Here is a 25,000-nt window from a genome sequence, read left to right on the forward strand (position 1 = left end):
GTTAAGGATAAAGGGATAATATTGCTGCTACTCTAAAATCTACTTTTACTACATAACTACTTCTAAGATCTACAAAAATTAAAAAAATCAAAACATCAACACTCCAAGGTATCAGAGTCTTGTAGATTTGTAGTGAGGAGACTCTTGGCTAAATTAAAATTTCTTTCTAAATGTTGGTACAATTTCAGAGAACTGCAGGCTGGCTTTTAAACTCTTTACTTCCTGTTGGAAACTAAAGAGTTCTTAGTTCCAGAAATCCAGAGGCTTCCCAAAAGCAACCAAATAAAATTTATCATTCATGGTTGGGAAAAGATCAGGGAAGAAAGGTTAAACCTAACTTAAAGAACAAAGCTTAAAGAATAACAGAAGAGCAAAGTGAAAGGCATATAGGAATCTTCAACTTCACAGAAGTTTTTCAACAACAAAGAGAATCCCGAGAAACAAGACACAGAGCAGTGGGATTAAACTTCTGGAACGAAGTTTTCAAATCTACTTCAGACTAAATAATTGTTTAACAGAAATGAGATAACATGTTTTTAAGGAAAGAAGATGCAAAAGCTGATTTTCCAATCAACTCTTATTCAGACTAATTCAATGGAGGGGACTCTAACATCATAGAAGATGAAGAAAGACAAAAGAAAAAGGAAAGGTACAGTGGTGGTGATGTTACAAGAAGCATATGTATCAGTCTGAAGCATAATTTGTTGAAAATTAATTTTTAATATTGATTTATTTTACGACTGAAAGCTAAAGGTTAACCTGATATTCAAAACCATAAAGCAGCATTCTACTTGAACAAGTGGACATGGTCTCTGCAAATGATTGTTTCTTATATAAGGTTGTAAAGAACTGGAACAGGTTGCCCAGGGAAGTGGTGAAGTCACTGTCCCTGGAGGTATCTAAGAGCTGTGTAGAAGTGGTGCATAGGGACACAGATAAGTGGTGGGCTTGGTAGTGTTAGGTTAAAGGTTGGTCTTGATGATCTTAAAGGTCTTTTCCAAACCTAATTATTCTATTTCTCCACCCAATGTGACAAAGGAAACTAAGAAAATACAGTAACCTTAACTAAATGCTAAAGAAAGTGAGATACTTAGAAAAGATGTGAATGTTGTCACGAAATAAGAAGTCTTCTGGTTCAAGTAATATCATCATGTGCACTCCTGCAGCAGAATGTGCCAGCAGACTGTTAAAGAACAGGCTACCCTGGTGGTAGAAAACTCCAGTATTACCAGTTGATTTGCATTTTGACAGAAGCATCAGTTTAAATATTTCTATATGTACAGACTGGAGAAAAATACAGGCTTGCAAATAATTTAGATCTGCAAAAAGATTACTTGTAATTATTTTTAATCCACAAATTTCTCGGAGTAAACAATGGATGGTGTGAAATTCTATGATTTGTGATGGAAACCAAGTCCGATATGCCCATAAATAGAAAACGGATCTGACAAGATGATAGATTAGCTGGTGTTAGGGTGCCACTATGCACAGTGGGTGGTGTAGTCTTATTATATCTTGAATATCCTACAATCCTACAAGGTATCTGTGAGATCCAGGTCACTGGGCTTTCTTTTGGCCTTGAAACAACTGTGACCATAACAGACATTTCCCCCCTTCAAATTCTTTCCTTAGTTGCAGAAAGTGGAAGAAAAGAGGTTCCCTCAAAGTTTCTGCTCCTAGTAATCAAAGCAACACAGAGTCAGCTTTTGTTCACAGTTACTAACTAACTTCTTTATGCCATACATGGTAATCAGAAAAAATTTTCTCATCGTCAATGTCTTTTTACAGGGAAAGTGGGAGGCAGGTGTTAAGAAAGAAGTTACTCTTTCCCCCTACAGTTGTTGCCCCCATCCCTCTCATCTCCTCCACAGACAGCATGAGCAGAAGGCCTGACTCTTCAGCATGTCTGAAGGGATCGGCCCTTCGTCGTAGCTCTGCCAAACCACTGCAACCCTTCAAGATGCCACCTCTTCTCCTTTCCTTTCTGTTACAAGAAAATGTGCATATACACACCACATTTCCAAAGGCACTTACATGCTATTTTGAAATGAAGTTTCTGAAAGTTTTTGTTCATTCTAACTTACCTAATCTTCTGAAATATATTGTTATGAAATGTACGTACATGACATATGAGAAAAGGAACTTGGATGTTTTGTTCATATCTCTCAAAAGGCACCGTAAGAGTGCACTAGGGAACATGTTGTCAAAGAAACCATGGAATTTTATCTTTTCATTTCCCATTTTCTCTAAGGTGTAGGTGCTTATCACAACAATATGAAAGTGTCTTCTATGTCAATGCACTGATATAAATATATTCCCCCTGAAAGTCATGAAGGAAATTCGGAAATTTGTAATGCACAAAATCTCATAAACATTACAAACCCTAACTTTACAGACTATGACTCTTGTCTTTGCTTGCAAGAAATGTTGTTCACCCAAAGACAGCAGAAGTCATGCCCTTAAAATATCGACTACATAATTCTTTGAAAATTTACTTCTTAAAGTTCAATCAAAGTCTTCTAAAATTTTGCTCCCCGGACGTCTTTTTCAGTAGCAACCATATTCTCACAAATGGAAGTTAAAAAAAAAAAATAAAAATCATATACTACTTTGCTCCAGTCTTCAAGCCATTAAAAAGCATATTATCTTTTCCTGTTCACCTCAGTTGGACAAGGCTGAAAACAGGAATATCAAAGCAACAATATTTATTAAGTAGAAACTCTGGTTTGTGTGTCATCTTAACCTGCTTCTCAATTCACTCTGAGGCATTCAAAGCACATAGACTTTGAAGTAGCCTATACTCTCTAGTTTTCTTCTGCAAAGAACAGCATATGTCAGGTTCAGACAAAATACCAAAAATGACTGTATATTTTATTAAAAGCCTATTTTTTCCTCTCTCTCTCTCTCTCTCTTTAACAAAAGTCTAATTTAGTTGTTGTTCCCTTAGGTCCAAAGTACACAGTTCATAATTCATTTGATATAAAATGTCAGTTTAGATTTTTGCACCTCTTTGATAAATGAGAAAAAACATGTACCTTTCAATTTCCTTCTACGGCGCTTTACTAGCAGAAGCCCCCCTCCCATTGTGCTGCTCAAAGACCTTTGCGTTAAATTAAACATCAAGATTCAGAAACGGTAGGGAATGATATTTCCAAGACATACAGTACAAATACATGAGACTGGGAAAAAAGGTAATGATTTTTCCTACCAGTAAAGTGATGTCTCCCAAAGAGCATCTTTGATCCTTGAATTAGTTCTCAGTTATAATTTAATATATCAATACTGTCAGCAGCTTTCCTTACATTTAAACATAAAGTGATACGGTCAGCTCCACAAAGAGCAAAATACAACATTCAGAGGCTTTCTCCCCCCCCCCCACTCCAACATGTGCTTGTGACTCTAAAGTCCATCAATATTAATGGGGAAAATCTGTGTGCATCAAAGGAGATGGCAGAGAATTAATTTAATTATATCTGTCATCATTACCAGTACGAAGAGTTTTTCTATGTAACCAAATCCTGCCATTCATCAACATGCAAAACTTTCAGAGTGGATAATCTGCACAATGGAAAAGAGGAGAATTAAAAATTTAGTTCTGGAAATAAAACTGTTATAATTAAGAAAATAACAACAAAACTCTGTGTATTATTCTGTTATGTAACACATGAGGCCGAGGCAAACAAATCTGATCTATCACATTTACAGAGTAAACAAGAATTCTTATCACTTCTCAAAATTGCCAACTGCATTGTTATGGCTGTCACTTCGCATTACAGTCTAGTTCAACAGTTGTAGTATCAATAAATTAAGCTGTATCAGAAAATAGCAATAAAATCACGTTCTGATGCTCATGCTGACTACATCCAGATTCAAGAATTCCCAGAACTCAGCACCTGCTCCTCTTGCCTTCTTTGCTGCTGACACGTACACTGCCTCACCCCAACCTGGGAAGTGTCATTAGCCCTGGGTTACAGAGCCCTGTCTTTTCTCCCAATAAATAAGACTTCTTCCTACACACACACACAGACACACACACAGAGTAATAGAGTTCCAACAGGATAGATGGACAGTATTCTGCATTCCTTGCTTATGAACCCAGAGATTAGTACACTGCTCAGCAACTGGGAGACAGGAAAGTTAGTCACTTTAGGGTGAATAATCCAGACCTTTTTTTTCTATCAGTGCTCTAGCACTGAGATAAGATGTGAAAGAATATGAAAGGTGACACCTCCACTCCACCTAACTGTGGCAAAAATCCCTAACTGTTTTTTTGAATCAGTCCCCCAACAAATATAACATTGCAATGGACAGAAATATGATCCAGTGTTATATGCTGAGGCAAAATATTTAATATATAAGGTGAATAAAAAGCAGTTGAGACAATACTATTCCCACCTGAAAATAATCTCTGCAAAATATATAGTTTGCTTTGATGAATAGGGTAAAAAGATTACAACCTTTTATAGCTGAGCTATCCACACAGAAATGTCTGTACAGCATTATTAAGTAGCTACTCATCAGTTAGTGTCCTGTTCACTTTTAACAAGTAAACCATTTATACGAATTAACCCTGGGCTTCATTTCCTCAGATAATGCTGAGGAACACATAAATCCACTGGAATTGGTGGAAGTGTGTCAGTATAAACAGTGAATGATCTGTTCCCAAGTATTTTTACTGAAAAGACCTTGGCTACTGTGGTCTTGTTCAAAATCAGGTAGTCTAATTGATTAAAAGTAACACTGTCACATTTTATTCAAACCCAAACAAGACTGACTGAGTTTTGCCTTACGTGCCACAAGACGTGTCAGAGCAGTTATCCTATTCTACATATACTATCCACCATAGCTTGAGGTAAATACCTTGGCAATACTTACTCTCTAAAATACAGATTTTCTTCAATATTTTGACAAAAAGTAAAGAGCCAGGGAAAACTTCTTCTCCTTTGTTGGTTTTTAAAACATAGACTGCAAGGGCTAAATCTACAACACAGAAAATTTGCAGCTGATTAATTCAGATTACAATCATCAGCTGAATACTTTGGAAAGCAGTATCACTTTCTTACAAATAACACTCTCAAATAGGCTCCTTAGTATGTAAGAGCACTCACAACTTCAATGGAAGGAAAAATAGAGTAAAATATATTCTTTCTTTATATAATGCCATCTCTTCACTTATTCAACTTCTTTTCTTTATATATAAACTATTAGAGATGTGTAGATAGTCTAAATTCAGTTCAACCTGAATTCATTAATTTTCTCTGTACACACTGGCTGCATTCAACTATGGTGACACCTTTCACTGAGAAGCAATCCCCAGCCTAAGCTAAGGCACAAGAAGAAAGGCTGACAAACCTTGTGACATTTATATTATACTTTCCAGCATGAGAAGGAATATAACATTTTCTTTTACCTTCTGTTCCTAACACATGCCTCTCTTTATCTGTAAAATGGGAATAACAATCTTCAGTCACTTCAGAAGCCTACTGGAAATCTGAATTAGAAAATATATATAAAAATCAGAATAGCAAATAGGTCAGGATACAAACAGTAAGGACTAATATAGCTCAATATTGGACATATCCCACTGTAACATGAAACACAATAATTCCCTTTCTCATTTTACTCACCTGGAATTAATCTAAGAGTACAGTATTTGTCATAGGAATAAATATGATCTCCACAGAGATTGAAAGATTAAAAAAAAAAGAAAAAAAATCATGTATACATGAACATGCACATACTAATATATAATATATCTATTTGTGTGTGTGCATCTGCAGATGTGTGCCAACACAAAGAAATGCTCAGAAAGAAAAGAACAGCTAGGACAAAGCTGTCAAACGTCAAGACTCACTAAGGCCTATAGACTCTTATAGTTGCTTTTATCTTAAGGAAGAGGGTAGCATACAACACTGCATTACAGAGACACCAGAGGAGAAGGGGTGACTCTAATGACTGATTCTCACTCATCTTCCATTTTCTCTCCCTTTCTGCCTTTATAAAGAAATTTATTTCTCCTTAGGTATTCCGTCAACTAGCTTGAAGATAACTGCATGGATGTAACAGAATGAGGAACCCTATACTAAGAAAAAGTAGGGAAAAGTAGAACTTAAAACACTACCAGAACAAGTAATTAACTATATGAAGGAAGAATATTTTAATTGTGCAAAGGGTTTCAAGAATTCAGATATAAAATTTCAGACTTTTTAAAATTCAATTTCAGACCTTTTTCAAAACTACAAAGAAAAATCCCACAAAGTAACTTTTAGCTGTAAATAGAACCAGAAAAACAAAACAAAACAAACAAACAAACAAAAACAAAAGCACTTTTATGGCTATCATGTTTAAGAAAGATCATCTCTGATTTTGTCCACAGCTAAAGAAGGGAAAAAACAGTGGTTTGATTCCGTCTACACTTCAGCCTTAGCAAGATCTTAAAAGAACTTTCATTCCCCCCCCCCCCCCCCCCCCCCCCCCCCCACTTAAGGTGTTTTTTTTGGCTTTCCTAATATGGAAAGGTGACAGAAATGTAACAGTGTGACAGAACTTTGCTGGAGGCACACAGAGTTCATTGCAAGCAGAGGAACTCCAAAGCTTCCTTAACTGTGCAAAGTGGCTCAAACCTTCAAACCTTGTCATTTTACTCAGGTGCTTTATGATGACCAGGCTAACTTCCATAATCTAGATTCTTCAAGTGCAGAAAATACAGGATGACATGACAAAAAAACCCCAACCAACAAACAAACAACTCACAGACATTTGCCTTCACTGACAGCTAATGAAAATGCCATTTTATTCTGAAAACTGTAGGGGCAGGAGCTGTCAAAAATAAAAAATATTAAAAAGTGAGCTTTTTAGAAAAGCAGTGCAAATCATAGTAGCAAAGTAACATAAAAATTGATCCAATTCCTAGTACTTACATATATTTGGAAAATGGTCCTAAAGAGAAAATTCATAGTGCAATTTTTCAAACGTCTTCCGTAGGTTTTCACCAGGAATTTCAATGTCATTTTATTTTAGAATTCCTCCAACAGAAGAACCTAACTTGCCACATAAATGATGTCGACTCTAATTACAGTACTGAAAAGTCTAGTTCAGATTTACACAGAACAAAAAGAAAAAGCAAACCAACCAACCAAACAAACAAACAACAAAAAAAACCACCCAAGCCTGAATACACTTGAAATTATGTAAATATTGCATACTTCATCTAAATTGTGTCCTTTTTTGTGTAAAATTTAAATTGGTCTAAAATAGGTTAATGTGACTGTAGGTAGTAATTTTAAATAACGACCTACTGCTAAATTTCACAGTGACTCATTTTCCCCATTTTTATATGTCTTTCTGTTTTTCAGAAGTATAAGTAAGTTGCAGAAGGAAATTTCCTCTACCACAGATTTTTTCCAAGAGATCTTAAATACAGCCTGGATCTCATGCAAAGCCTAAGGTTTTGGAAAGACCTAAAGTGACACCTCTACAAAGAGGTTAATTCCCTGTTTATAGATGATCAATTAGTTCTTTCAAGCTGTTATGCAGTTTTCCCTTTCTCACCTGGCTCTCCCTAAGCAAGCAAAAACACGTTATTCTAGGCAACTAAAATAGCTGTTTTAATCTTCGTGTCCCACCTGTTTCATGCAGCTCCAGAAGATGGAAAACAACCTAACAGTTGATAAATACAGGTGCCACATGCCTGCAGCATGGAAACAGCATAGCTGTAGCTATGGGAGATCTGCCCAGCCCCAAAAGCATAGGGTGTGGAGGCAAAGGGAAGGAGGTAATCAAAAGAGAAGGACATAGTTGGAGTGTCATTGCCTGCTGGAAAAACTCCAGAGTTTTATGAGTAGGGACTTACATTAAGCCTCAGTTTAAAGCAATCTTAAGGTGGTGCTTTGTGATGTGTGGGGTTGGGCTGAGCCCCAGCTGGCTGCGATTTAGATAAGTGAGAAGTAAAGAGGGCACCTCTGTGCCTCCCAGTGCCAGAGTCTAAAGACACAACTGTTCAGGAATGAGACTTACTCCTCTCATCTCTTGGCATCCAGACCACCCACCCAAAACCAAGAATAGATACAGTATGAGCTCACTGAAAGATGTGCTGAACAGCCTGGGAGAGGGGAATAAAAGAAGAAAGTAGCACTAATGAAAATGACAATCAGTTCAATACTGCAGAGGTTAGAGAAGAATTATTGTTTCATTAGAACAACTCCCAATTTTCCACACAAGCACTTTTGCAATCCTACCCTTTTATCCCCATGAAATCATCTTTCTGGACAAAAGGAACTGGAATGGACAATACACAGCTTGCCGCTGACACTATTTAATTAGCTAGGTCATTGGTGAGAGATGTAGAAGAGCTCTTTCCTCCTCCCTGCTCTATCCTGCTTTCTCCTTAAACTGCCTCTAGAAAAGAAATGGTCACAATTTTTCATTTAAGAACTTTGTTTAAAAGTTTTCCTGCTTTTCATCAGAATCAGAGATTATATTATTCTGAAGTTAGATATCCTGCAAATGTTTGAGAATTTGGAATATTTGTAAATGGGATTTTTTTTTCACAATGAGCTTTTTTTAAAAAATTACTTTTAATTTTTCTTTTCCTTTTTAAATTCACAGGAAGTGACATAAGGGAATGTAAGAGAAGAAAAATGAAAAAGGAACAGAAGACATAGAACAAAAAGAATCCTGGTGGAAAACAATCCTGGTGGGAAGAAGGAAAGAAGCAAAGAACAGAAAAAGGAGAGAGAAGAGAGATGAGAGAAGAAAAAGAGAAAGAAAAGTGAGAAAGAAGAGAGAGAAAAGAGAGAGAGAGAAGGAAGGAGGAGAAGGAGAAAAGAGAATACCAACTGATGTAATCAAAAGACTGAAATTTGACATAAGGGAAATTCTTTCAAAGAAAGTTTTATGATGTGACTTTCAGTACAACACCAAGCAAAATGGAAAACCAAATCTGTCTTACAGTGAAAAACCTAGTATATCCAGGTTTGACCTTTTTTCCTAAGTAATTGTGACCTAACATCAGCTTGCTGTGTTCACTGAATATTCATTCCTCTAAGGAGGCCTGTTGGATTCAGTGATCCACTTGCCTGAACAAACCCTTTCAGAGGTGAATATAAGTTGTATGATGTGATTCCTACTTGTTTTCATAATTAGATCAGGGATCCTATGATGAGGTTCAGCATCCAGTCTCAGAGGTGTTGCTACCTAAACTAACAGTGGCTGAAATCCCCTGGCTGCAGGACGCCATCTCCTGTAGCTACTGAACAAACATCAGCACCTACAGGTACGTAGGCTCAATTTTGGCTGCTGAGAACAAGCCCAAGCTTACAGGCAGAGGCATGCTGTATTCCATATGCAAACAAGCGGCCAGAAAAGGGCAGGTGCTTCAGAGTCCAAAGCAAAATCTAACATCTTTCACTGCTAAATATTCCTGTGTTGTGCAAATCACAGACAGAGCATATGAGAGCTTAAAGAAGCACTTCACTGCTTAGGCAATTTTTTTTTTTTTCAGAGTATCTTCCCTTTTATGTTTTACATAGGAAATATAAACCAATTCTTTGAGGTTCTGGTCTGTAGATGAGTCAGCACCAAGAACCCACAGAGACAACCCTGCAATGCAATACAGAATCAGCATCCACAACACCATCTTCATCTCTTATTATGACTTGGGAATCCAGTCCTTTTCTCTTCTTTGTAGGTGATGATTGAACTTCACCTTCCTGCTTCCCATCTGAGCAGCAGCCTGTCTTCCTCTGCTATCTCTCTTTGCCCCTATTTTTAAAACATAATCTTTCTCCTTTCAGCACAGAGGACCTCTCATTCCCCTCCATACCAGAGCTTTGATGGTCAGAGGAAGGGAACAAATGGATTTAACTGGAGTATTACCAGTAGTGGTTGCAAAATTATTTTCTGCTAGCTTACCATACCTTATTACAAAGCAATCCTAAAATAATGGGGTCTTATATCTGCCACTTCGTCAGAAACACCACACATCGAGAAGAAAAATGCATGGCCAAGAATGCCATGCAGAAGATTTTCTCCTAGAATTTTGCAGTTTTACATCCTCTGCATCACTTCAATTCATTTACATAATTAAATTAATTCTAAAGAAATTTGTTTTCCAGATTTTTTTACTGCTTGGCAACTTCAGACTAATGTGAAGCACTGACTCGTGTACTATTTTTTTACAACTTCCACCAAAGCAGTTTAGGACAAGATAAATAGAGCAAATTTATTCCTTTCTGAAAAAATGTAAAACTCAAAAAAATTTACTTCTACCTCTGCGGTATGAAATTTGTCACTAATCATTTTAAACTATGCCCTTTTATGCTTCTTCCATCTCTTTTAGCTTTCCATGCAGTTCTTTGATGTAACAAAGACAGTTTCAGACAAGATTTCAGTTCAGCTGGAAAAAAAAGCTTTAAGTCTTGAGGCAAAAAGCAGTGTATTTAAAATTTATATACTCCATAATGCCTTTGTTCTGAACTTGAACATCCTGAAAAACTTCTCCGCTTTCTTTTGCCTTCCGACTCTGAAGATCATTTGTTTTCATGGTTTCAGCTTCTTATTATGCAACAGTGACTTTAACTGGTGGTTCCAGCATTTAAGTACATGCACAGTCATGGCTGACCCTTTCTGATCAATTGCCAATCCATACAGGTTTGACTGATAAAAGAGCCAATTAGATTTAAGCAAATTAAGGGACATCACCAATGTCAACCACTTATTAAACTGAATGCTGAATTCCATGCATACCAAACACTAATGCACCAAGTCCCATTAAGAGTTGAAATCCTAACCCCATTAGTAACTCCAGACCACTACAGGGTAAGGGTCAAAAGAAAGTTTCATATTTATGGATTAACATTTGGATTCAGTTTTTATTTTTTTTTAATCTTTCCAAGAACTCTTGAACCTGCACTGCAATTTTAGTCAGGAGCTTAGATAAAATAAATTCCTTATTTTTAATAGTTTTTTTTCAAGCATTGGCCTAAAGCATGGTGAATAAGATTGATAAAAAATTAAGATACATTCGGTCAGGTAACACTAAGGATTTGTTGTACTTTACATTATATGCAATATGTTTCAAATTTAAAAAAAAAAAAAAGGAAACAAAAGAAATGCACGTTGGAAAAAAAATTGTATCATAATTGTGAAACACTGATCAGCAATAACTTCAAAATCAAATACTCCTTTGTCCACTATCACTCTCCCTTTTATACAATCTTCCACCAAGCTCCATGAAATACTCCCTACAATGCAAATTTCTGAAACAGCATTTTTTTTCTTATCCTTGGAATGAGAATGCTACATGCTCACACTTATTAAAAGGCTCTGATTTTGTACCTAATGAGACCTCTCTTACTCTTTGATCAAACAAAACTTCTGTCTAAGTGAAATCTTGGCCGTTGAAGTAAAAAATAAAATTTCTTCTTATTTTAGTGGCACCTGGATTTCATTTAATGATTTACAAAGTGTGAAGGCACTGAATATAGCCCAGTGTAAAATTACCATTATACTCATAATTTACCATGCAATGGAATTGTATACATTTAAAGAGTCATTGTAATAAACATCATAGTAAAGCAAACATACATTGTCCCAGATACACACATGTGTGTCCTTACATGTGTGCACGTATAGCAAGAATATAGCGTGTGTGAGAGTCTTCTCTCATATGTCCTGCTTCATTTATTATTCATTTCACTACAGATCACAGTCCACTGGACAATAGTATGGAAGATTTCTTTAATAACTCTCACTGCTAATTTAATTCTACTTAAACACACATATCCTAGTGAATGCCACATGCTTTTCAGCATGATTTTATGTGTAAATCAGGATAATATGTTTTCAGATCATTAACTAAAAGGAAGCATGAACTAAAACCTATTTAACCAATGAGGTATTGCTTTTAAACTACCACAAGGTCATAAAAAAGATAATTTCAAAGCTATAAGTTTTCTAATTGTAATCAACAACAATCTAATGATGAAAGAAAGTCTATCTTAATGGCTGTCATAAACCTGTGCACATCCTTGCTTATCTTTAAAGATCCTTTACTTTGTCATTTGGTAAAATTTTCACTACCAAATTTTGCTATGCAAAATTAAAACGTGGCACTAGAATTGGAAATAACATTGTCTTACTGCTCAGTCTTAAATGAGCAGTGAAACTCAGATGCAGTTTTAGTATTATATAACAAAGTATATTTGTTAATATTAGGTGCAACTTGACAATAAAATTGGAAAAGTATAAAATGTGCTGGAAATTGACCTTTTCCTTATTTCTCAGTAATCTTTCATATTAACTCTGTATTGTATTTACTCATTCTCCTGAAGTCTTTCTGCTGGTGGGACCCAAACCTAATCCATTTGTTTGCAAGCAAACTGTTTCAAGTTAAACTGTATTTTTGAGGTTTGAGGTTTAAGGTTTATGGGATTTCTCTTTTCTTTGTTTTTGTTTTTGCTTTCTTTTACTTTAAAATGGTGCGTATGTCATTCTAAACTCTGCACTCAACAGCTACACGTATACAACTCCTAAGAGCAAGATTTGTTGGGCTCTCACATTAGAATTCAAACCTGTCTTCAATTAATTGTTTCCACTGGCATTTATTCAACAAAAGCTAATTCTCAAGAAGGGCCATGAAAAGCGGATGCAAAAGGTACACACACCTACACCAGCTATAAATCTCAGTTTTCTTGACAAAAAAACCCCAACAACCAACCAAAACAAAACCACAGAACAAAACACAGTGTTTAGGGTGTATTTGCTCAATTCTCTTATTTCACATTGTTAGGAAGATAACATCCAGAGTGGTTTAGAGCCTCATTCACTGTAAATCAGTACACTGCAATTGACTTTTTCACAACTAAATTACTCTGTGGATTCTGGCTCAATATATTGCCAATGGTTTATATTACTATTATTAAACAAATTTTTTAAGTCTATCCTAAGTAAGTGCTCCTTGTCAGTACTTTCAACTTCTATTCTAAAACACGTTACAAAATGCAGGTGAGTCTCTTGATATTCTTGGACTAGATTAGTTGTCCATGATAGAATACACCACCATTCACAGAAAAAAAATGAAGTACATAATACACCTCTCACCTTCATAATACATTAACCATACAACAGTTTTCATTCTCTAGTTTGTACAGTTAACAATGTGACAAATTAGATGCCAAAAAGAACAATTTTGTTAGTATGAACTACTAATGCAAACATATTCTTTTGAACTTCCAGTCCTCAGTTGAGATAATAAATAACGTTTTGTTCAACAGAGTGTTTGTGTAATTGTTACATGCACAGAAAAAGTACTTTTTCATACTTACCTCCTGGAGGCACGACAATTGTTATAGCATCACTTATCAAGCTGCCCTGGCTGTTGGATGCATTCACTTGCACTGTGTAGTTAGAAAATGGAATCAGGCCTTTAATGGGTACCCATACATTGAATTTCTTGCTGCTGCAGAACATCCGAGTATTATTTAGCATGGAATAATTAGCATTATCTGTTATGAAAAAACAAGAAGGGGGGGGGAGAAGAACAAATGTTAGACCTTGCATCTGCTACAGTTCACTATCTTTATGAACTAAGTCTTATTCCTACTCAAAAGAAGAGTTGTTATTTATACCAATAATACATTCACATGAGAAATTTTGGCTATTGGGGAGAAAAAGATTATTCATCATTTCTTCTGCTTTTGGCAACAGTTTATGGCACTTGTAAATCTTGGAAAATAAACAAACCAATACCTGAAGCAACCATCAGTGGCAAAGCTGACTGCTATATACTGGAAACAGAAGTCAGCTTTCAGAAATTATTTATGTTCTAGAAAAGTTGTGTGATAACTACAAATTCCAAACATTAGTGTTAATTCTTATGCCTGTGATACACTAGTAAAAATTTTTGAATTCACTAGAAAAATGCTTACCTTAGGAGTTTATAACCTAACTCCATTGCACACATAAGAAATAGTCATCTGCAGTAACACATGCTTTCCAGCATGGCCTGCAGTCCGCTCAAAGATAAAAGGATTTGAAGTATTCAGTTTATCAGCTGAAATCATCAGAGGACACCACAGCAACCTACATGTCCTTTGCAAACCTTTTAAGATCTCAAACTTAAGATAAGACAATATTCTGCCCTACAAAAATAAAGAAACCCTTTCCAAAATACCTAGTAAGACTAGAAAATTTTCAAAAAATTGTATGTCAAGTAACAATTTCAAATCAATTTTCAAATCAATGAAGAGTTCACTCACATATCTGAGAGCAAAGCTGAGCTCATTTAAAGATAATCCTGTATTTCGAACATATAAAGCATCATATAAATGATTAATATTATTACGACTATTCATCATTCCATGGAGAGCTCTCACAGTGAAGTCAAAGGAAATTCTCTATTACAAACAACAGCAGAATCACACAAGTCTAAGATCACAGGTATGAGAATGAGATTAAACAGTATATAACTATTAAAAATATTGTAAATTAAGTAAGGCACTGCCACAGGTAGCAGATTGAATATTGACATCTGAGTCCTTCAAAAAATTTAGATAAGATGGAATTACAAAAACCCTAGAAAATCAACATTTTAATTATTTTTTTAAGGGAAACTCCTTTGATTTACACATTCTTATTGAAGTTTTAAATGAACTTTTAAAACTGAAATGTTATTAAATCTGAAACCAGTTTTCAAATAGCACGTATTCCTATGATGTGCACTAATATGTGTATAAGCAGTACATTTCAGTCATGCTCACATGACATTTTACCACAGATGAGTGATCTGGATTTTCCTCTAATTTTGGATTCCTATAAACAATCTCTGAATAACTTACAGTACAAGTCCAAGCAATTCCATTATTTTGGTGTTCATAGAGCAGCACAAAGGGTGTTTTCAGTGATTCTCCTGGTAAGATATGACAAACTTATTTCCTGAGGTTTTGTGGAACAGGGGGGCAGTTTTGTAAAGCTCATTATAAACCTGCCTTGTAGCCCAGTTCCTTATTGCTCAAGTTCTACCTGGATTACACCATGCCACAGCACCACCCAGACAGACTACAGTAGGGTGAAGGTCCAAATGGTTTCATGAAGCCTGATGGATTTATTTTGGATTTCACTGAAGTTTACACAAGCCCGAGATTCTGTTTTATATACGGCAATGAAGGCAAAACTTCTTATCATGCAAGAACAACCACCACATTTTACACATTCCACATACAGAATCCTACAGAGGCAAAGTTATTTTGTCTGACATTACTCTTACGTACCCAGGCTACTCAACCAGCACTAGAAAAATGCGTCTACATTACTTGAACTCAGCTCCTAAATTGTACATCAAACCCTCCTTCTGCACCTTTGTGAAACTGCCCCCGTGTGTGATTTGGGAGTAGATACAATCCAACAAAGCACATTTTTCTTATCATCTATCACAGTTTTTCCAGTGTTTGCAACGGATTATTTGTGACAATCACACAACATGTGACTTGTTATATGCACCTATTATTTTATTAACAATAAAGTCATTAGAAATGGCCAACTGTATATATGACATATGCATTCTGAAGGTTCTAGTGATATGAAACACTTAAGGACTCAGCTGGCTGTCGAAAAAAGATGCATTTTTTAAACATTTCACCTCCAATGTGTAGGAAAGTTTAAAAATTAGTGTTGACAGATTGGCACATAGGATAGATTCAAACTTTAAGCATAAAAGTGGGTTGCCTAGTAGCAATTTATATGCCAAATTCATGAGAAAATTAAACTTTTTCTATCTACAGTACAGTTTTAACATGTTAATATTTTTATTTTCATCCACCTGAACCTGGAAGGAAAACGTGTTTCCTCTGCTGATATTTTTATTCCATTATTAATCTTTCTTCCAATGGTTAACTATATTATATTTTAAAAATACAGGTTTGAGTAACAGAATATGAATTAAAAGGATAACACTCTATTCCAAGTTGCCTGGATAACAACATTAATATACAGTAATTATACAATTAGTTGTAACATTAAATTCTAGTTATAGCAGAGTGATTACTTGGCAATTATAAGAAGTATATAATTACTCAATAATTAGGAGAAGTATGTAATTACATAACCATTTTATTCAGCTCAAAAATGAACTTGCAAATTTACAATGAGATAGACAACACAGCAGCTCAAATTTTTTCATTGCTTCTAATAAAAAGCTAAGGAGTACTTGCAAGTTTCCTAACCTGAATTTTACACAGACAAAAGGTGTTTTCATCCCTCTCCCCAGCCAAGAAACTTACTGCTGCTGGCAAGTAAAATGTTAGAGGAACATTTTTAAAATGCAGGTCTTGCTGGAGCTGACTTGCAATATGCAGCTTTGCCACTTCTCACTGCTTAAACTTTGCTTTCAGTGGGCTGGAAAATGCAGGCACATAGGTTCAGCCTGACAGAAAGTGATACAGTGATAACCCTGTCATATCATTCCATGCCATTCCTGCTCAGCCTGCCTCAGCGTGGACCCAATTTGTGAGTGTAAGTGGATGAAGTCTCTCTTTTTTCCATTTTTCATGTGTGTTTTTCTCTCCATCCTGCTCACAGGTCCTACTGTAGCCTAGTAGCAAGTCTGCTGCAGATCTAAACAGCAGGTGCCTCAGATACTGGTAAAGTTGTAAAATACATTGTTTTACTTCAGACAAGTGGTTTCTTCCAGAATACCTCCTTGTTCCTGCACTCTGCCTTGTAATTCCTGCCATGATCATACACCAGCACTCCAACAAGTAAGGTTGAACAACCTAAAGAGGCAGAAAGCAAACTCCTATATCTGGTTCACCATGTACTTCAACACTTACAACAATGCAAACAACTCTACCAAAAGCAGAATTTGAATGGGAGGAAGCTCATCTCCTATAAGCTATTAAAAAAGAATAAATACTTTGCAGATGTGAAGGGGCTCCCTAAGGTCCTTAATCTTTCCATATTTCGGCATAGTGATGGTTTTGTTCTTTTACTAGCCTTCCTGCTCAACTCTCCATATCTCCCCCAAAGTATCTGAGGGCCTTCTTTCCCTAAGCCTGCTATTTGAGGAAAACTTCTACTGTTCCCAGTTTATTCATAGTTTATACCAGATCAAAGTATCTCAGTTTTTCAGGAAGAGATCCATATGAAGAAATTAGGGCTGAAGAATATCCATACACATACTCAAAAATTATGTATGCTTGAAATAAAGTCAAGAAATAAAACTTACTTATGCTCTTTAATGCTTACATTAAAAAGACAAACAAATACATATTCCATTTAAAATCACTGCTGAAAAGTCCTAAGCTTCAAACAGCACTCAAGCTAGTAAGTAGCTGTGTAGGAAGGTTCACTATGTTTTTGGGTGGATGCTCTGCAGGGGGCTCCAAGCAGATATGCATTCCTGTAACTAAGCACCCCTGTAAATAGGTGAATTAAGCTCCTGTGGGTCAGTGGTGCGTAAATTACTGCTGTCCTGGGTCTGTCATCCTATGGGGTTCACTAGATTGAAATAACATAAATGGGTATCCTTTTCCATTCTTGTTATAATCATTGTCACAAGAATTTTAATGCCTCATATATTCCATAATTTTTTTTCTGTGTGCTGTACTGCTCTGACCTTTTCAATATTCTGTAATTTGACTGGCTGGCGATTTCAAGTTCTCTCCTTTTTACAGCCTTATTAACTTGTGGGGAAGAGGTGAAATGGACAGCCAATCAGAATACATAATATTGCAAAGGTCACAGTAGTACAGTATAGTATCAGCAGACACAGGATACTGTATATTAGTCATTAGCACTCCGATATCTTATTCATGTGACAAAGGTTGTAAGGAGTGCAGGAAATGATACAACATGAAACAATTCTCATGACAATGGAAGTAAAAGAAATAATACTAACTAAATCCTTTCATCTATTATACCTATATATAGGTATATCTAGATATATCTATTATACCTGTACAGAAGATATTGCTCAAAAACCAGCTTCCTTTTATTTTTCTGTTTGATTCTTATGGGACTTCAAGAACCAAGACACTTTTATAAACGAGATTTCTATCCTATTTGCAGTGTCCTAGAAATTGGCCATCTTACCCCGAGATTTGCCTGAACTTAAGTGGCATCACAGGACCATAGCCTGTGAAGTGCAAAGAAATTTCCACCTAAAAGGTTCTTACGCCTTTAACACTTCAGTGTTATAATCACAAACGTTTAAGGAGCCCTTATTTTCTTTCAATATCATTATTTCAAGACAAGAAGAAGATTCAATCACAAATGTGCACTACATATTGTGTAGCACTACATGATGAAAAGTATTTTTCAAGAGACTAGGGCTTTGTGTCATGTGTTGAAATATTATTACCAATCCATACTGTTTCCATCTTAGGCCACAGAAAAAGTTAATGTCAGAATAGCAAAATAAAAATGAAACAAGAACTCACTTTTTTCATCCCTTTTTTACCATAACTTATCCTCATTGTGCACCAGTTTCTGCCCCTGTGGTATTTTCTGTCTCTTTGGCACCACATCTTTTGGGGGAAAGTTTTAGGAATATGCACACTTCCTTGTCTCTAAGCTCATTCTTTTGTCCATTACTTTTGCCTATTCTTCAGTCTCCTTTACTTCCACACAAACTACTCCTTTCCTCCCAGCGTTTTCTTCTCTCCCTATTTCCTTTTCCACTGTTTCTAGGGCAGTATTCAGAATCACTTTACATTAGTTTGATTATCCCAATAGAAAACTAGCTAAAAATACTTCCCTGACATTACTGGTGAATCTCTTTTCCTAAGTATTGTAATAACGAACTGTTCTCAAATTTCAATCTCAATTGTTATACTGACTCATGAAGTACTTTCTGTGTTTTGATGTCATACCTCTCTTTTTAAAAAACTCTTGGTTTTTTCTGTGATTTGCGATGAGGGGTTTATTGAATATCCTGGGGTTTGTTTTGGAGGGTTTTTTGGTGGAGATTTCTTTTTGGTTGGTTGGTTTTGCTTTTTCTTTCTTTTTTTCAGATGGGTGCACTGCTGATTTTGTGCCTTAATCTCTTGAAGCACTATTTGTTCCTCTACTCTTGAGTTGACAGATGTATTGTTCCTATGGACATTTTATGGTCACAGTCCATCAAACTGAGTCCAAAACTGAAAGACTCTTTTAACACACAAAATCTTAATTCTCATGGGTTAGGAGGAGTTGCTGGACAAGGCAAAATGGGTAATTTAAAAGCACTGAGACAAACTGGAAAAAAACTATGAATCCAAAATATTAATTTTCCTGTAAATAACAAAGAGTTCACATTACCTGCATTGAAAAAAAAAAAAAAAAACCAAAACTTTTTCTTTTCTCACTGCCAATTAAAGAAGCCTATAATTTTAAAACTGAAAAATAGAAAATATTGAAAGAACAGGATGAAAGTCCCTGTTGGCACATACAGAAGAAATCTGAAAACTCCAAGACTCAGATGTAGTTTCTGACTGTGGTACTCAAGTCATTGCTTTGACGGCTTGGTTCCCCTCAAAGAGGCAAAAACACATTTTGTGACTTCTCAAAGGATGAAATTTGGTACAGCTACCTTAGACCGCTTAAGATGTACAGAATGTGTATGCTGTCTGTCACTCTGACACTGGAAAGCTGCTTTTCTGCCTTACAAAAGACAAGAAGGTCCTGGTGGACAAGCTGAACATGAGCCAGTAATGAGTCCTTGCAACAAAGGAGGCCCCAACAGCCTTGTGGGTTGTATTAGAAGCATTGGCAGCAGGTCAAGGAAGGGGATCTCTCTTCTCTATTCATCCTGGTGAGAGACATCTGGAGTGCTCATCCTGTCCTGGGATCCCCAGTACAAGACAGATATGGACTTACCGGAGTGGAGTTCATGAAAAGATGATTAAGGGCTTAAAACATCTGTCACATAAAGAAAGTTTAAGAGAACTGAGATTGTTTAGCCTCAAGAAGAGATGGCCTGGAGGGTAGAATATCTTATCAATGTGTATAAATATCTGTCCTGAGGGCATAAAGAAGCCAAATACCTCTCAGCAGTATATAGCAGCAGAGCAAAAGACAATGGATACATACAGAAAATACAAGAAATTCTGTTTAAACCTAAGAAAAAATCTTTACTTTGAAGTTGGTCAAACACTGGGACAAGGTGGCCAGAGAGGTTGTGGAGTCTCCATCCTTGCTGATAGTCAAAACACAGCTGGACACTGACCTGGGCAATGTGCTCCAACTAACCCTGCTTGGAGAAGAGAAGTTGAAGTAGAGGTGCTTTCTGACCTCAGCTGTTCCATGATTCTGTGAAAATTTGCTGAACACTTCAAGAACCCTAAGGCAAAGCAGGAGTAATCATTATGATGAAAGCATGTTCCTGTCAGTAGAAATAAGTGATTATTAGTGTTACAAACACTAAGTAATGTGCATTTATATGCTCATTAATTCTATGGACTGAAATATGAATAAAGCCCACAGCTTGATGTGAAAGCTCGTACAAGAAAGTTAGCAGAGCCCCCAAGGATGGTTAATGACTGCATCTGAGATCAGGCTTTGTCATGATAGCAGGGAGAGAAGAATGTTTGGTGTGTGGTCTCATCTACCCTTTGGAGCTTTCAGTTCAGCGTTATGAAGCTTTCAACTAAAGAAAACTCTGTAAATGTTGATGAAAATGCCAAGAAGAAATCATTTTCATTTGAATTACTGTTTTAGGTTTTCTCATAATCATGTCTTGCAGTTGAGTCCAGATTTTGAATTCCAGTTAAAACAGTATATTCAGTATAATGCTAAACCTCTGCTGTAAGAATATTCCTCTCTATTGTAATTCAGTTTTTCTGCAACAGCACCAAGGGGCATCAATCCTGGACCACCCACACCACAAACTGTATCAGGTCTTAGGGACACACGGTAAGAACTCAGTCCATGATCTAAATCCAACTCTGGAAAGCACTCTCTGAGTAGAACCAACTCATCTGGATTTCACAAAGGCTTCCAATTTCCAAGCACTCTTATCCCAATATTAACAGGAGAAAGTGTCCCAGCACACTTTAGTACCCCAAGTGGCAAAACATCACATTGTCTAAAAATGACCAGAAGGCATAAAATGGCCAAAGATTTTGCTCCACTTGCAATGTTAAGCTGACTAGAGAATATAGGTACTGATTTCATTCATTTTGTTTGAGGGGTTTTATAGACAAATGATGAGAGTTTATAAAGTATATTTAATGAGCGATTTTATACACCAAAAAAAATCAGAAACAGTTAGCTTTAAAATCTTTAAATTTGTTTCTCATGGATAGAACATTCTTTCTCTAACTGCAGCAGTACATAAATGGAGATTATCACAGTATCTGGTTTCTGAATCTATGCCCATAATTCATGGATGCCAATAGGAATTTTCCATTCTCCAGGGACACTATCAGAAGGAGACTAGCTAAACACACAGAGCAGAACTTGGAGTCTCAAATCCATAATCAAATATCTAGATTGATTGTGTCACTTGCACTTGTATTGATTTCAATTGGAGCAGCCAACCCAAGGGAATAATAAAAATGTGGAATAAAACTGATTTATGAGAACAAAATAAATCCTTTTGTGAGTGGTAATGAATTGGTACTATTTAACCCTTTCAATCACAAAGGGAGAACACTATTTATTTTTTCAGAATGCTGAGCTAGCCAAAAGAAGTCATATAAAAAAAGTCAATACTGTCAAAAGCCATTACACTTAGTTGTAATACTTTGGAAGGAATGAAGCTCTAAACTTGATCTAGGATTTTTGTTTGACATAAGACATTCTTTTGGTTTTTACAGTCACCTTTCACGAGGTGTCATAAATGATGCACTTGCAGATTGAAAGAACCACAGAATCACTCAGGCTAGTGTTTGTTGTGCTCACTTCTAAAGCACCTCCCTCTGGACTATTCAGGGCAAAACCTTGCAGATTAACATAAACAGCCATATCAACTGCTCACAGTCATCCCTACAAAAGGATGGCCTATCATAGTATCTTGATCTCTCTGGTACACTATAAAGTCCCCTTTATAAAGTGTAAAGAAAAACTGCATCAAAAGCTTGTGAAATCCCAGTTTTTATTGTGCATTCCCTACCTGAGAAACCAGAAGAGTTTTACATTAATCTCTAAAATGAAGTGTATTTGTTTCAAATCAATACATACAAGTATTCAAACCTAACTTCTTTATCTGTGTAAGTTCTAGTCAGATTACACCCATACCTTGTTTCAGTCATGTCATTGACACCAGTCATTTTGCATCTAATGCCATAAATTGTTTTTTTGCATTTAGCACTTATCATAGATACGTACGTAACATCAGTGTAGCCTCCTTAGCCTTCAAGTGGGTTAAAAACTCTGGAAGACATTCATTAACTAAAAGACTGTCTTCATAGGAGAACTGATTGGCAAATTCCCTTTTACTCAATACTGTTTACCAGACCCACCTCCAGAAGGTTGCTATTATTCCCTAGACTATTACAAGGGAGTAGGGACAGTCTCAGAGACTATACTGCTATTGGCAGCCAGCAGGAATTTCTGTCCTTTAAGAACTGATGACACATTTCTCACAGAAATGGGATTCAGCCCTATGTGTCTGCTTTATCATACAAAACCAAATAAATTACACAGTACAAGATAGAAACAAAACAGTGTACACATGATGAAAATAAAGCTGTATGAATAGAGTGATGCAGAAGATCAATTAAAACACCATCTGTGGTTTGATGCTTGAATCTTCACCAAAGAAATGGTCAGATGTAGAAATTACAGAGCGACTGCTTTCATTTTGCTTTCCCCTGAGACACCTGTACTAAGGAAAAGAAAAATAAAGTGTATCTGGTGCTGAAGGAAATTATGCTAGGCCATGGATATTCAGCTACATGGGAGAAAAGACTTAATAACTAGTCAACAATAGGAAAAAAATTGAGGAAATAGCTTGTCTTGAAAATATGTCATATGCTTTGATTTTATATATATGGGATCGATATACTTCCATCTTTGTAAAATAATTTTTCTTGCAAATATCAAGGTGCATCGAAATTGTCTCTTTTGTCAGTTATTGCAGAATCATTTGCAGCAACTGTAAATGCAAATCTATACAATTTTATATTTTGAGGTAATTATGCAAAAAAATTCTAAAAGAAATTCAGTATGAAAATCGTCCTAACAAGTCTCTCAAAAATGTTTTAGTCATTTCTGAATCATGTTTAATTCTCAGAAATCATCATGTTTTTACTAAATTTTCAGATCTAAATGCAAAGTGCTTACGACCTCCTCCATCTCTGAAGTAACATTCTGCAGAATGTTCATTCCCCATTCTCAAGCCTTCAACACAACACAGGAACTTTAAGGGGCTTCAGAATTCCTCTCCCCACTTCTGCTGGCATCTGCAGGTGGTGTGTCTTCCTATGGCAGCCATTGCTGTTATACAGTAGGTTAACACTCCTTTTCTGAATTCTGATTGGAAAGAGTACTGAAAGCACTATGTCCAATCAAGATTAATTTCTATTATTCTAATAGAAATTAAATGAATTGTATGGTGCAAGTTTTCTTCTATTTATTCATATAGTGTATATATTAAACTAAACAGATTAGAAAAAAAACACATTCTAATGCACATATGTAGAAGTCAAATATTTTATGCTATATTCAGCATTTAGAATTCTCCACTTTGTCAAGAGAATGAGGAGGCTGCAAGGAAGCTTTCTGTTACAGTATCTCCAAATATGCAGAGTAATCAGATTATTCACTTTCTCTTTACAAAAATACCAGACGAACTACACTGCTGAAAAGAAAGAACCTTGGATGATATGTCAACAACAGAAGTTACAAAAAGTATTAAAAAAACTCCAAGAAATGAAAAATAAAAACTGAAAATAACACATGTAGATTTCTACATTCATGAGTAACAAGGAGTTCCAAGTATAAACCTGCAACTTTGTGTTGTGAAACTCCCTAAGGACACATAGTTAATTAAGAATTCTCTTTATGTCAAACTTGCATTCAAATGCATCACAACATCTCGGGGACTACAGGTTTGGATTAATTTTGTGCTACTGCAGTCAACTGACATAGGCAGGAAGATAAGAATTTCCTCAAACTCTCTCCTCTGGAAAAGAGTTCATACCTGATCCTTCCTGTTCTAGAACCTAATTTCAGACACCTAGATGCAAATAAAAATGGCCTGTACTTAATCTAAACCAACCTCAGGATAAATAGGGTTGAATGAGGAAACTACTTGAGGAAAATAAGCCTGACTCTGTCACCTTTCTTTCCCCCTCAAGTCCTCTGAGAATTGGGAGTGTGTCAGATAATAGCAAGAACTGTAATTCCTCTTAAAGAGGGAAAAGCTGTTTGTGATCTGGTAATATTAGTATTTTATGCCTTGGACTAACCAATTGCAAACCAAATTCCTCTTTAAGGCTCATCCCAAGAGGATATTGGGACTTCAATGTCTTGTGGCAAAGCAACTTGTCTTTGCATTGCATTAAGCCCAAGCAATGATGCCTGAGCACTGAAGAACTGGGACAGAGCCCTAAGTTACTAAAATCATATTTGATCCCCATATGCAGTTTGCTGGCAACAAATACTTCTCTGGAAAACTAAAACATACCTGTATGGATCAGAACAGTGAAACAGTCTCAACAAAGCTCCTTCTTATATTTTAACAAGTATACTTTCAGAGAGAAAGATTTTCAGAATAACACAGAGATGAATTAGAAAATGAGGGCTAATTGATACAGACATTTCTCTTGCATACATTGCTAAATCATGGCCAAACGATGGAAAAATCCATTATCAGTATCCTCCTCTATTGGCAGAAAATCTAGACTGTCTCCTGCTGATCTACATTTCATACTTGCAGTTGCACAGTGACCTTTTAAATCAGTTTATGATAGTATTTGCTTCTCTTTCAACTTGGTTACTGATAAATTTTGACCAGGTGTACACTACTTACCAACACCTTGCCATGCTATTATCTAAAATAAGAAAATAAGTATCAGCATTA

The 25,000-nt window shown here is 36.0% G+C and overlaps 1 protein-coding gene across 1 annotated transcript in view; it reads right to left on the reverse strand.

The window, feature by feature from the left end:
* The window catches only part of LOC114060902 (usherin-like), a 316,442-nt gene that overhangs the window by 145,839 nt on the left and 145,603 nt on the right, over positions 1–25,000 (reverse strand). Inside the window, exon 26 of the mRNA XM_027890772.1 lies at positions 13,326–13,505. Coding sequence (XP_027746573.1) covers positions 13,326–13,505 — 180 coding nt within the window. The remainder of the gene's footprint in view (positions 1–13,325; positions 13,506–25,000) is intronic.

The sequence above is a fragment of the Empidonax traillii genome, unplaced genomic scaffold (assembly GCF_003031625.1).
Source record: "Empidonax traillii isolate 1590-97213 ecotype Southwest subspecies unplaced genomic scaffold, ASM303162v1 scaffold296:size1881848, whole genome shotgun sequence".
NCBI lineage: Eukaryota > Metazoa > Chordata > Aves > Passeriformes > Tyrannidae > Empidonax > Empidonax traillii.